This window comes from Mus musculus, chromosome 5 (assembly GCF_000001635.26).
Source record: "Mus musculus strain C57BL/6J chromosome 5, GRCm38.p6 C57BL/6J".
Lineage (NCBI taxonomy): Eukaryota > Metazoa > Chordata > Mammalia > Rodentia > Muridae > Mus > Mus musculus.
Window position 1 is genome coordinate 29,764,281 of NC_000071.6, and position 14,871 is coordinate 29,779,151.

General features: G+C 43.3%; 1 protein-coding gene across 5 annotated transcripts in view; it reads left to right on the forward strand.

Annotated features, from left to right (window-relative positions):
- Window positions 1–14,871, forward strand: part of Dnajb6 (DnaJ heat shock protein family (Hsp40) member B6) — a 50,581-nt gene that overhangs the window by 28,383 nt on the left and 7,327 nt on the right. For 3 of the 5 annotated variants that reach the window (NM_001037940.4, NM_001359198.1, NM_001378835.1), the window contains exons 6-8: window positions 119–250; window positions 1,226–1,367; window positions 2,045–2,115. In NM_001037940.4, coding sequence (NP_001033029.1) covers window positions 119–250; window positions 1,226–1,367; window positions 2,045–2,115 — 345 coding nt within the window. Of the gene's footprint in view, window positions 1–118; window positions 251–1,225; window positions 1,368–2,044; window positions 2,822–14,871 lie in introns of those variants that run through there. The other 2 variants (NM_011847.4, NM_001127367.1) reach the window with 2 other exon arrangements.

Consider the following 14,871-nt stretch of genomic DNA (forward strand, 5'->3'; position numbering starts at 1 on the left):
GTTGGGTGTTTGTGCCTAACAGACCCACGTGTTTTAAGGCATTAACCCATTTTTCTTCCTCTATGGAAAAAAAACCTTAAATATTTTCATAATGCATTTTTTAAAAATCTGTTTCTAGAAGACCCATTTGATGACTTTTTTGGAAACCGAAGGGGTCCCCGAGGAAATAGAAGCCGAGGTGCCGGCTCATTTTTCTCTACCTTCAGTGGATTTCCTTCTTTTGGAAGTGGATTTCCTGCTTTTGATACAGGTATTAAAGCGTTTCTTTTGATCTATCTTTTAGCTAGTATAGTTTAAAGTTTGTATGGGACAGGGCAGGTAAGTTTCTCTTTGGTTGGAAATCTGTTTCCTGTTTTGAGGTGGGTAGTGTAGACAGATTCTTCTTCACAGCTCTGTGTGAAAGACTAATCCTACCACACTGGATGCCAGGTTTGAGCCCAGTTATAACGTTATAACGGGTTTGTAAAGGCATCTTGTCAAAAGTCATAGCCACTAATTGTGGGTATTTGTGGGTGTGTTGTTAGTTGCCCCTGCATTAAGGTGCTCATAAGGTGTGGCCAAAATGTGAAATAGACTCAGGGCTCTCAGAATCTGTATATGAGAAAGCAGGACTTCATTTCCATCTTTAATATAATTCTGTTGTTAAGTGTATGGGCACAGGCATGCCATTGTGTGTTTGGAGGCCAGAGAAAAGTTTCTTATAGGTGGTCTTCTTCAACATGGCTTCTAGGGGTGGAACTAAGGTCATCAGGGTTTAATGGCAAACGCCCCCCCCCCACCCCCCCAACACACACACATACGAGCACACACGCACTTCCTCTTGGGAAAAGGTTGCTAATAGACTAGAGCAGTGATTTCTGGGTACGGTCTTGGCTGTTGACTAGCATGTCTCACTCTGGAGATTAGGATGGTCTTGAGACCTCATCATCCCACATGCTTGCATTAATTTAAAAGCACGTGCCACATTAGGACCTTGGAAAGTTGTTCTCTGGGGCAGCTTTTGGGAGAAAAATTAAAAATAACAGGTATTTGTACATTGTTGTTGTGTGTTGTAGGTACTTGTCTGCTGTGTAGGTAGAACATCATTTAGGCTGGAACTAGTTAGTACCTCACCCACTTTCAGCTCACTCAGCTCCCTTTGAGGCTCACAAATTTGGAATAAGGTAATTTTTGTGTGAATATTAAACTTTGTAGCTTTTAACTGTACTTTTCTGTTTCTTTATAGGCTTCACTCCATTTGGGTCACTAGGTCATGGGGGTCTCACTTCATTTTCTTCAACGTCATTTGGCGGCAGTGGAATGGGCAACTTCAAATCAATATCAACTTCAACTAAGATAGTTAATGGCAAAAAAATCACGACAAAGAGGTATCTCTCTCTCTGTTTTTTTTTCTTTTCTTTTTTAAAAAAGATTTATTTATTATATGTAAGTACACTGTAGCTGTCTTCAGCAACACCAGAAGAGGGCATCAGATCTCATTATGGATGGTTGTGAGCCACCATGTGATTGCTGGCTTTTGAACTCAGGATCTCCGGAAGAGCAGTCAGCGCACTTAACCGCTGAGCCATCTCACCATCCCGTGTGCTTAATTTCTAAATCAGCCAAAGCCGTAAAGCTTTTTGCTTTGAATATTTGCTTAATTTTTCCTTTGATGCATATCACTGTGTGGTCATTTGTCATGAGAATCCCTGGCATTGTCAGTGTCGAAAAATGAAAGTGGCTGTTTGAGCAGGAAAACCTTAATGGCAGAGTTGGGCTGCGACCACTTAGCCATACTCCAGCCCCACTCTTACTCTTTGTGGTTTATAACATCTCCTGTATTTGATAGTATTTGAGTCCACATTTACTTTTGGCAGGATTGGAATTTTAGGAAGAACTCTTGAGCTTAGTTTTCATGGATCTGTTATGTAAATCACAAATATTATATATATATATTATATATTTGTACTTCTAAGGACTGAGCTCAGGACCATAAGTTTGTTAGTAAAACTCTTGCTAAACATCCCGATTGAACAGAGGTTTCTAAATGGGTCATTTCTTACAGGATTGTGGAGAACGGTCAAGAAAGAGTAGAAGTTGAAGAAGATGGGCAGTTAAAGTCCTTGACAATAAATGGTAAGGAGCACCTGCTACGCTTGGATAACAAGTAACTCAACGCACGCATTTAACAGAAATGTTAAACCATAACAAGCACCATTTGAGGAATAACAGGAACTTTTTTTTTGAAGATTTGAAACGAACTCGACTTTCTGTATAACTGTACCTAAACTAAAGTATTTATAAAAAAGCTCATTGGAGCCTCCATCTATCAGATTTTTGAGTTTGTTGTTGGGACCACAAAATAGGACCTTATTTTCTATTTCTTTTGTCCTTAAAATTGTTGTAATCTCTGTATGCACTTTGCTTTAAACCAATCGTAATCTGAGGTGAGCCCTGTGACTTTTGAGTAGTGCTAGGAAGAGACTGTCTGTAACACCAGCATGGATCTGCTTCCCATTGTGGTGAATTGTGAGTGAGTAGTGTCAGCCTGCTGTGGACTTAACATTGCCAGATGAATCTACAGAAATACTTCAATTTTATTTTCAGTATTTAGTGATGAAAGCTATTACTGCATCAATGGTAATACATTTCTGGTTTAGTGTACACTAAGGATGTTTTCTAGTTGTGCATGGATGTCGGCAACCTCGTCAGTTTGACTATTGTTTAAATATGTAATGTTAAGCTTAGGTTTAAAAAAGCTGGTAATTTGGGTTTTTGTCATTTGCTTAAAAAAAAAAATAAATGCGAATGTGTTTGGTGCATTCTTTCATGAGTGGGGTCTGCAGCCTTCTTGTGTCTGTGTGATTTTGTGCCTGAGCTTCTAAGTGTCACCTCATTAGTGCTTCCTTCTGTCATGAGGGTGAATTCTGAGTGGAAGTTATAAGATAGACCGGTCTTCAGTGTGTACAGAGAGCATATGAATGAAGGAAGACCTGTAAACTATGAGCAACAACTTGGTGTGATTTGTAAGGGTGGGTATGGGAGTGGAGATTATATGGTGACCTGTATAAATAATGAGCCGTACTTTTGTGATATCTGTCATGGATCAGGGAGCACTGCTGGGGATTGAATCCAGGGCTTGATACATGCTAGACAGGTACCTTATGCCTCCTCTGTGTATTTTGAAATAATCTTAAGTGCTCAGTCTAGTCTTGCACTTGAGATCTCTGTTCCTTCACCTCAAGTGCTCCACCAGGCTTCATTATTACAGATTTTAGTTTAACATTTGTGTGAGGAAAGGAACTGGTTCTAATGTTTTCACCGAAAAGTATTTTGAAGACTTTTTTTTAGGGATATAGTTTACAGAAGATCAATTCAGGGCAGGGCATTGTGCATGGGACATCAAGGTATGATTAAAGAGCCAGTAAACAAACTTACTTCCCTCTGCAAAAACCATCAGTGATTATGACAGTTCTAACTAAAAGGTCAGTTATGTGATATTACACTAAATTTTAAACCACTGCTCCACCATTTAAGAAGTGAGTAGTGTGTAGATTCTGACACTCCTGGAATAAGGAATAGAAAGCTTTATCTCAAAGTGAATGAGTGGTCTAAAGATAGCACTTGAACACGTTAGGAGAGAGATGGCAACCTCGTCAGTTTGACTATTGTTTAAGTATGTAATGTTAAGCTTAGGTTTAAAAAAAGCTGGTAATTTGGGTTTTTGTCATTTGCTTAAAAAAATAAATGCGAATGTGTTTGGTGCATTCTTTCATGAGTGGGGTCTGCAGCCTTCTTGTGTCTGTCGATAACAGGATGATACAGAAGCACTCTGTTGCCTAATGATATGGGAATGGAAAGGAGTGAGACAGCAAGTACTTGGCCTCAGTTTTGCTTTTGCACATAGGATGTTGGAGCTTGAAGCATTGGAGGTCACACAACACACGCTGGCCCAAAGATGGTTGGTAGTGGAGAAGGAGGGCACATGGACAAGTGTTTGACTTTCACACTTGAGAGCAGTTGTCTTGTTCATTCTTTCTTTGCTGGCTGTGCAGACACACTTGTTCTCAGCTCAATGCCCAGGGTACATGCCACTCTTGGGAGGGTTGGAATTGCTGTGTAGTGATAGTGTTATTCAGCAGTGACTTGCTAACCCTTGCTACATTGGTTTTAGGAAATTTTTGAGGATGTGCTCATTTTCTGCACAGGGTCATGTCATCCTCAGTAGCTAGCTGCTGTGTGCAGAGCCATTGCATAGGAGGTAGCTGTGTTTTGTGAATTGTCTTTGCCTCACTCATTTTCTTCTGTGTCTTCCAACTTGGTTTGAGTGAAGGATTATTCTCCTTTTTTTAAAAAATAACAGTTCTAGGGTTGATTCTGGGGCTGAATGGCTTATATTACTGATATGTAATTATATGTAATTATAAATTATTATATACTGAATCTCAATACTATTACATGGCTTGCCTTGTGGAAGGATGTAATCAATCTGACCATACACCAAAGTTCTCAGCCTGTTTGCCTAGACCTCCAAAGTATAGGGTATGTCTAGGTGCTCACGGTTGGAGGACAGTGGGGTGCTGAGCTTCTTGGCAGCAACTCTAGTTTTGTTCATCACAATGCAGGTGGCCTCTTAAGAAATACCTCTTCCAGCCGGGCAGTGGTGGGTGGCGCACGGCTTTAATCCCAGCACTTGGGAGGCAGAGGCAGGCAGATGTCTGAGTTTGAGGCCAGCCTGGTCTACAGAGTGAGTTCCAGGACAGCTAGGGCTACACAGAGAAACTCTGTCTCGAAAAATCAAAGAAGAAGACAAATATCTCTTCTAGAATTATTTTCTGGGAGGAGGTGGTGATAGAGGGTCTTCTGTCCTTCCCTCCAAGTGCTGGGATGTTCTGCAAGCAGAGTGTCAGCTTTTTTCTTTGTTGTGTTTTGCTTTTGAGATAGCAACACACTATGTGTGTAGACTAGACTGTCTTGGAACGCAGATACACCTGTCTCACTCCTGAGTACTAGAATTAAAAGTGTACACCATCACTCCTAGCCTCTTGTTTGTTTGTTTGTTTGTTTGTTTTGAGCCAGGGTTTCTTTGTGTAGCCCTGGCTGTCCTACAACTAGTCTGTAGACCAGGTAAGCTCAGCCTCATCAGGACACTGTATGAGAACCTCTGTGGGTTGGGGAAGAAATACTGGGGAGTGTTGAAATACCTTTCTCAAAGACTTAAAAGAATTACTCTATATTTGTGTTTGTGCCTGTTTCTTCATGTGCACTGTACATACATAAAAATTAAAAATCATTTTTCTTTTCCGTTCTGTGGGATTTGAGGATTCTCCCAAGTGTTACTATTAAGGATGTGCTCTGTCACCATCCTAGTTAACATCATTCATGATGTTTGAGAGTGTTGTAGAAAATATTTAATCTCAGACTGGGGCTTCCTTCCCACCTTTGATCATTCAGTTCCTGGATAAAAAAATCACAACTTTTATTATGTACAATAAGCCTTAATCAGCACAAGAGCTGGGCAGATATCTACCCTCTATGCTATTAAAGTCTACTTTTCTAATGGTAACCCCTGAGTTCTTCTGCCTGGGTTGCTCTTAACTACTTGGCCAGTCCTTGTGGCCAGCTTTCTTGACCTTTGTCTGATTTTGCCTCTCTCCAGCTTTTCTTTCTCCTCATGGTCTCCCCTGATCCTAAGGCCAGGAACATCAATTTCCACCTACCTCAATTTGGCCCAGCTGTAGGCATCTTTATTCAACCAGAAATAACTTGGGTTGGGGCAAGGTCACATAGTGTCACTTGGGTCTCTGGGGCAAGCAGGTCTTGGGGGCCAAACATAGCATTAAAGTTCCCAACAACAGACCAAGTTTTAACATGGTGTGTACATGCTACAGCATATTTGTGGAGAACTAACTGACGTTCAGGAGTCTGTGTCTTTAAGCACATGGAAGGAACCTAGGCGTCCAACTTGTGATGTCTGGCTGCTCCTTTCATAAACTTGTTGCCAGCATCATTAGCATTATTAACTGCTAGATGCAACCTTATTTTATTCTTTAAAAAATGTTTACATTTTATTATGAATTATTGAGTTCATGCCACTGTGTGTGTGTGTGTGTGTGTGGGGGGGAGGTAAAGAAGTTCAGGACAATGTGGAGGAATTCTGGGGGTTAAACCCATAGAGACAGCTTGCTAGGCCAATTTTCACTTTTCTTTTTTAAAATTCTTTATTTACATTTTAAATGCTATCCTGAAAGTTCCCTATACCCTCCCCCCAATTTTTACTTTCATAATTGGTTTTTCAGGGTTTGTTTCTGTTCAAAGTGTGCCTTATAGTAAGGTCAGTGGGGGGTTTGTTTTGTTTTGTTTTCCTGGAAGGTCAGCTCACACTAAGCGTTTTTAGGTTGACTTACCTTTTAAAATTCACTGTTTAGGTTTATGGGTGTTTTCCTTGCATTTATGTTTGTGTATTGCATGTATGCGTGTTGTGCTGCTGTGTGAGTGGAGCTGTGCAGTCTCTTCAGAAATACCACATGTTTTCACACCCTTTCATTTGAGACAGGGATGGATGGAAACTTGCTGTGTAGACCAGGCTGGCCTAGAACTCCTAGATCAGCCTCCTGAGCCCTGGGATTAAGAGTGCTCTGGCCATTCCACTTCACTCCTTTAAGACCTGGGTTAAGGAGTAGAGTGCTTGTGATATTTTCTCAGGGGCCTGGCTGAGCAAGCTTTCAGTTATTTATTTTTTTAAAAATTGTTCAGTGCTGGGGTAAAACTTAGTGCTTACTACTGTATGTAAACTTGGCTTGTCATTGTTGATTTTGTGAGTGATGTCTGCATGTATGCTTGTGCACCATGACTATGCAGTGCATGAGGAGGCCAGAAGAGGGCATTAGATCCCCTGGACCACAGGACCATATGAATGCTGAGAATTTCTCTGGAAGAAGGGCCAGTGCTTTTGATTGCCGAGCCATCTCTAGCCTGTTCTTGATTTAAAAAGATAGAGTTCACATCTTTCATGTAGCTGTACACTGTTAAGGTGATAGTGGGATTAAAATAAATCTGTATGGGTGTTTTGACTATATATGTCTGTACTATGAATTTTTAGTGACTTTGGAAACTAGAAGAGGAGTTACAGATAGTTGTAAACTGCCTTGTGGATCCTGGGAATAGAATCTGGGTCCTCTAGAAGGGCAAGCACTGTAACTGCTGATCTTTTCAGCCCCAGGATTTGGTTTGGATTATATATTTCTCTCAGGAGGCACGTAATATAATAGTTCATGCACTCAATGTAAACTCAAGAGCCTGTCTGATTCCTTAAAGCTGGAGTTATAGGTGGTGATGAGGTGGCTGCGGTGCTGGGAACCAAACTCAGGCCATCTGGGAGAATACAAAATGCTGGAGAGCCAGCTCTCCAGCCTACTGACAGCATCATATTCTGCGAGAGGCTGCTTTTAGAAAGATTAATATACAAAAAGTCTCCTTTCAGCCAGCTGGAGGTGGCACATACCTTTAATCCCTGATTTTGGAAACAGAGGAAGGCAGATCTCTGACTGAGACCAGCCTGGTCTACAGAGTTAGTTCCCAGTTCCAGGACAGCCCCGGGTTTTGAGAAACTTTTTTTAAATGGAGAAACTTTGTCTCAATAAAACAAAAAACCAAAACAATACAAAAAAAGTCTTCTTTCTACCAGTTTCGAGGAAATAGATCCTGAAATTTATCCATTTTCTCTGGGACTTTTTGTAGTAATCGATAGCCCTGATACCCAGAACTGGGAGATAGGTGTCTGGGTGTGTATGTAGAGGATTCTTTTGGTTATTTGAGGTGAGAACCTGCACCTGTGGCTGGCACCGTTCTGTGGCTGGGACACTAATGGTCAACATCCTGTGCTGCTCTTTGTAACCGACTACTGCTCTTCTACCCTACTGTCTGTCAGAGTATTTCATCACAGTGGCAGGAAGAGAGACATACCACTATTGGGGGTGGCCAACCTGCAGATTTACTGCCTCTAGCTTTCCAGTGTTTTGAGTGGTCTAAGCTGACAAGAAATGACTCAGAAAGCTGGCATCTGCCTGGCCTTTACAAGATTCATTTCAGCTGTGTCTGTGTCCTGATATTTTCTCATCATTAATGCTGGTATCACTTGGTTTACAAGGTTTCTGGGGCTGAAAGGGGAAAATGCTGCAGATAAGCCAGCAATCACAGACAGATACAGAGACAGAAGTGGAGAATTCTATTTTGTTTCCATTCCTTGATGAACTATCAATGCAGTAAGACTCAAAAAAAAGTACCCCCCAATTTATTTTTGAGGTTTCAAGGCTGTCTTGGAACTCTAGAACCCCAACTTTAAGACATGCACCTGCCTTTACCTCCTGAGTGCTGGGATTAATGGTGTGTGCCTCCACTGCCCAGCTCTGGTTTGGATTTTAGGAGCAGATTTTTAACTGCTGAGCCATTTCCCCAGCTCCAAAAGAATTTACTAAGTGGCATCTGGTTTATGTCCACCACCTTTCAGCCCTGTTTGTCTTTTTACTGGTACTCATGTGACAGAGGGAAGTGAAGTCTGATGCTGCCTTGCGTTTGTTCCCCATAAGATCTGGCTCTGGTCCTAGAGGGTGCTACAGGAGTGGCCACGGCTGTGGGGTGCAGGGAGTTGCTATGCAGCACCATCTGTAACTAACAGCATTTGGCCCTGGTTATGGGAACAGTTGGTGTTTTTAAGATGCCCATTAATTGCCAGCCCTACTGGTCTGAGAAATGATTGACTATGGGCACCTTTACCCAGGGCTTTTGATGGGTATGAGCAATGGGATTTGTGTGCCACCACATGGAACTGACACGTTAGGGCATACCAACTACACTCGGCTGCTGGAAGTCATTTGGCTGTTTGTCTTGTCCACTGTGACTCAGTGAGTTCAGGATGTTTGTGACACAGCACCAGAAGAAGCTCAACTGGTGCTTTTCATAGTTCTTAACCACAGAGGCAGGGGCTCTACCCTGGAACTCATTTGTGGAACTCAGCTCTTGTCTTAGCATCCTAAATGCTGGGATTGTAAGTGTCACCCAGCTCACCAGTTATTTTCATAGTCACTCCATGTATCTTCTGACCCCAGAGGACATGGCCCTTTTTAAGACTGAGGATGTGACTCAGTGGTAGGGTACTTGTCTAGCCTGAGTTAGAAATAAAATTACTGTCCTGTTGAAATTAGTGCTTTCGGGATTCCCTGGTTTCTAGGTCTCCAGATGAAATGTGACTTTTGCCTACTTGTGCGCTTCCTAACTCTTCTCTACTAATGTCGGTTTCCTAAGATGACCCTGCTGTCACACCTTCCTTCATGCCAGGCTGGTTTTATACATGCCCCACTTGGTTTCTCACTTTCTGGCTGCTCAAGCGTGTCCTCTCACAGATGTCCTCATTCTGTTGTGTTCATTTGAGACCGACAGTGCAGAGTTTGTTTGAAACTACAGCACTAAGTCTAAGAACAAGAACCCTGTGTGCCAGTCCCAGTGCCTGGCACATGTTTTGACGCCAGTGGTGTGACTGACTTCATCTTGTGAGCCAGCAGGTGATACAGACGAAATATCAGGTTGATGGCATTAATGACCTAGTGAAATAGACTTCTTTCTCCTTGTGTACTTGGGGAGGAGCTTATGTGAAGTCAGTACCCACATTCAGCTGGACTCAGATCTGAAGCCGTACCACACTCTGTGACAGTTGCCAAGTCTTTCTGTCTCAGCTTCCGGGCGACCTCAGTGTCTTGGCTGGGGACACTGTCAGATCGTGAGTTTGTTTTAAATTTTCATTAGTTGTTTCAAGGCATATGTTTTCTGGTGTGTTTCGTTCCCCAAGTGGAAAAGAAACATGACCTCATAACCCCGGGTGTGGACCAGTGCTTGACTTGCCTTAGGCTCTGGTTTGGGTCACCAGCATCAAAACAAACCCACTTTTTCAAAAAAGGAAAGAAAATAGGTGAATATGGGACTTGTGAGATGGCACCGACTGTTCTTCCAGAGGTCCTGAGTTCAATTCCCAGCAACCACAAGGTGGCTGTAATGGGATCCAAAGCTCTCTTCTGGTGTCTCTGAAGAGAGTGACAGTGTACTCACATAAAATAAATTACATATATTTTTTAAAAAGTGAGTGTAAGGTGGTTGGGTGTGTTACATGCCCTTGATCCTAGCACTCAGGAGTACAGAGTGAGTTCCAGGGTAGCCAGCGGCACACATCTCAAAAAACAGAAAACGAAAAACAAATCCGAAACAACCACCCTCTCCCTCCCCATAAAACGCTCCAAACAGGCATCAAAGGAGCAGGAGAGACAGCTCAGCAGTTAAGAACACTGACTGACTCTTTCAGGTTCAATTCCCAGCACCCACATGGCAGCTCACAATTGTCTGTAACTCTTGATAATAAGCAGGCAAAATACAAATATAAGTTACGTTAAAAAGGCATCAGTGGCTGATTAGGTAAAAACCTTTACATCTATCAAAGTAAGGAGAAAGTTCAAAGCCAGCTTGGTCTGTGAAGAATTCCAGACCCTACTCTCATGAGTAAGTAGATAAAAACAAACCATAAGTATATAAAAATCATGCTAGCGGATGGGCCAGCCAAAATTGTGCCTTTTTTGTTCTGTTTTTGGTTTTTTTAGAGACAGGGTTTTTCTGTATATATAGCTCTGGTTGTCCTGGAATTCACTTGTAGACCAGGCTAGCTTCAGACTCAAGGGATCCACCTGCCTCTGCCTCCTGAGTGCTGGAATTAAAGTCGTGTGCCACTACCACCTGACTACTAAATTTTTTAAATGGATTTATGTTTGTGTGTGCATGTATTTCTGTGCACCATATGCTCATGAAAGCCAAAACAGGGCAGATGTGGACACTAGGAATCTCACCTCTGTCTCCCAGAAGAGCAGCCAGTGCAGGCCCCCTGGTAACATCCTGTCCAGAAAGACTGTGTTCCTGACTCTCAGATAGTTTCCCTAGTTTTGAAGGATTGCTAGGTGGACCTGGCATTTGTGTCAGTTGCAGAAAATATGATCTTCTGTACATTTCCAGAAAAGGCTTTTGTATATCTTTAATTAAATTTGTTTATATGTGTATTTGCATTCTGTCACACACTTGGAAGATGGAGGACAGTCGGTGGCTTCCAGAAAACTGGGTCATCAGGTTTTGAAACAAGTACCCTCGTTCTGAGTTTTCCTGCCAGCCCCACTTCTGTAAATATTAAAGATGAAGCTCATGATTGATGGTTTAATGCAGGTGGCTTTGTGTGTGAGATGATTTAAATGTAGCAAGCCCTAGGATCCTCACCAATATCCAGGGTGCACACACCCACGTTTCCTCCTGGTGTTAGAGCTGTCAGTGGTGAGCACTCTGAAACAAGCTGGCTCTGCGCCTGGCTTGTCTTCTATGTATAGCAGTTGACCCAGAGCTGGTTCTTCCTACCTGTGCGATAGCAATGGCATTTCCTACTGGAAACCCCGCCCCCCACACCCAGACTCTTTCAAGTCTTTCAAGTTAGGTTTTCAGGTTGGCTATCAGGGGCTTCAGATAAAAAAGATCCAGAGGCCCCTGGATTGGAGGTCTCATGCTTACAGACCTTGTGAAGTCATTCACTTACTCTGCTTCCAGGCACATAGCCTTAAAGGTTCCACTGACTTGTGTGTATCTGCTGCTGGGTGTCTGGGATAGAGCTGGTGTTTGTTTATCACAGGGTGGAGGAGGAGGAAAACTTGTGCCTTGTCTAGATGGGATTGTGGTGAGGTGAGGCAAGACACCTGTCAAGGACAGGTTCTTTCTGGAGACTGGTGCTTCATTCAAGTCATGCAGGTTTGGACAGATTGCCTATGGCCTTGAAGCTCTGGGACCCTCTGTGTTTCTAGGAACCTGAAAGGTATGAGAAAGTTTTGCTTCTCTTTGAGGTGAGGTTAATAAACTGCTGTTGGTGGAGTTGGGCCTGTCCTTCCCTAGGGTTCTGATGGGTTCTGTCTGAGTACTGTCCTTGTTGCACCTCTGCTTTTCTCTGTTAGCATGGGTTTTACTCGATACTTGTGATTTTGGGATTATTACATTCATCCCAGTCTGATATGTTAAATTGTGAGGTTAAACTTTTGTATAATCCATATCTGTTAAGGGAATAGAGCAGAGCTGGTCATTTGAAGGGTTGGTTCCTTCTGCAGTCTTTAAATATGAATGCTGTCTAATCTCAGATTATGCAGATCCATCCTTCATTGTGTCCTGGAATATTCTGCCTGCCTAACTGCGGTAGATACTAGCTAGACTCCTGGCATTTGGGTCCCTGGAAGAGATAGGCAGAGCAAACCATAGTGTAAACTGGGACCAAACCATCTTCACTATTAGAAAGCAAGCCTTGAGGATGTCTGTTAAGAGTTTATGGCAGTGGGTGTCAACCTTCTAATGTGCAATCCTTTAATACAGTCCTTATATTGTGGTATACCCCAATGAAATACAATTACGTTGTTGCTACTTCATAACAGCACTTTGCTATTGTGAATAGTAACATAAATATCTCATATGCAGGATATCTGATAGCCCTGTGAAGAAGTTGTTTGACTTCCCGCCCCCAAAAGGAGTCATGACAGACAAGTTGAGAACTGCTGGTTTATGATGCTTTTTTCGTTTTGATGGAACTTTCTTTTGTTTTGCTCCCATGGATATTAAGGCATTCAGCCTTGTTTATAGGTTTGTACTTGCATATAGGTTTTTTTTGGGTCCTAGGTATGGAGTCCATGATGTCACATTGCTGAATGAGCACTTTCCCCCACAGATAATGCTCTCAGTCCTTGCTCCAGCTTTCAAGATTCCATCCTCCTCCCAGCCACCAGATGTGTTTTGAGGGCCCTGTGGATTAGCTCTGTGTTCTACCCTCTGTGCTGTGGGCTAGCTCTACCTCTTACTTCAGGCCTGATTAGATGTTGAGGGATAACCACAGAGCATGGCAGTACCACAAATAATTTTACTTTCAGAAGGAAGCCCACCAAGAGCATGGCCAGGGCACACAGCCACTCTGACCTCGGCTCTGCCTCTCTGTCTCTTTGTAGTCTTTGCAGTGAGCAAATGAAGTCCTTTCTGTGGTAGGTGCTGGTCAGGACAAGTAGTGCTGCCTTACTTCTGGGTTCTGTGGACTCTGATTGGCTGCTCTGTGATGTGTGGTGTGGTGTGGTTTGTGTGTGTGTGTGTGTGTGTGTGTGTGTGTGTGTGTGTGTGTGTGTATACACCTGTCCACCTGTCCAGCTCTGATAGAATGTGCTCTGAAGGCTGTGGTTGGACCCAGTCAACCCACTGTAAATGAGGAGTGATGTGCTTTGGGGCAGGATATGAAGATGGCAGGGGTGGTCCTCACTCATCTGCCAACTTCTCAAAGCTTATAGGGCATCTCCACATGAAGGAGTAAGGCTGAAGATGCTTGAGCCTAGGTGTTTGCCATCATTTTGAAGGTGGTGGTGTAATAGTTATGTGTAGCTTTGTGGGTTTCCACCATAACAGGACTATGATAAGTGATCAGACAATTTCCCTGGGCTATTGTCAGTCTGGCCATGCTCCTGCACCCATAGAGTACTTACTTCTATCCCTCCTCATAGGCAGCCATGAAGACAGAGAACAGAGGACTGAGGTTCTCAAGCAAGACAGGAGTGTGAAAGTCACTGCGTGGCACTTGAGAGAAAATTGGTGTGCTGTGAGAGCTTCGAAGCTTGTAAGCACCGAGTAGTCAGTCCACAGGGCCATCTGTATTTGGGCTGGATCTAGGTTTGCGTGCTGAGGTCAGTAGCCCAGCCCAGATTCACCCTTCCACACGGATCGATCATCATCTTGGTAATGTCCCAGACACCAGTGGCCTTGCTGTGCCTGTTTTTGTCCAAATTGCCTTAGAGGTAGCAGTTGCTAAGTGGATAAGCGTCACAGGTCTTGTCACAGCAGCCACTTCATTATTTTGGGGTGCTGGCTGCCAGCCACTGCTTAGTATATTATGAGGACAGCAAGCTGGAAGGAAGGAGTACTTGGACAAATACATGGTGAGTTATTTCTTAGCGGGAGTGCCTCGTGAGGATGCCTGAGGAGAGGTGACCGAATATCTGCTGATTTCCCACCTTCATTTCTGACCCAGGTTGTGGCACCCTGTGTCCTGTGTCTCTATGATTTTCAGTGCTGGGCCATGGGCAGGGAAATTCCTAGTGAGGATGGTGGCACTCAGAGCAGCAAGGTGGCAACCATGAGAGGATTTGCTTGGCTGTCATAGGCCACCAAGAAGTATTGGACTTGTGCTGTGAGTCCTGAGCTCCTAGTTTACTAGTTATTTGTTATAAGAACGAGATCCAGGTTCTGAAAGGATTGTCGGGCACAATGTCAGCTTTCTGCTAGGTTTTTTTTTCTTTTCTAAGCTTAGTTCTTTCTAAAATTGTTACATTTATTTGTGAGTGAGTGGTGTGAATGTGTACGTGTGCGCGCGCCCACCACAGGTGCAGATTGGAGGACAGCTTGAGAATTGCTTCTCTTCCATTCGGGCCCTGGGGATAAAGTGCAGGTTATCAGGTTTAGCTCGTCCGCAAATCATCTTTACTCTCTAAGCCACCTTGCCATTTGCCAGTCCTGAGATAACAAAAGCCAGCCAGTTTACTCTTCAACAAGTAAGCACAGAACTCCTTGAAGGTGCTCTGAAGTCAGGTACACTCTTATTTCCAGGCTGGGGAATGTAGGGAGTACAGGTGAAGAGAACCTGCAGTGAGAAACATGCCGTCCTTGTGGCTGGCTTCCTGCTATAGATAACCCAGAGTGTGTGGAGCTTGCCCAACAAGGGCCAAGGCCTGTAAACGTCTGTTAGGACATTTGTTTATTTCCATTGGGGGTTGTATCTTGTGGGGTGCATCTAGGTGGAGCCTG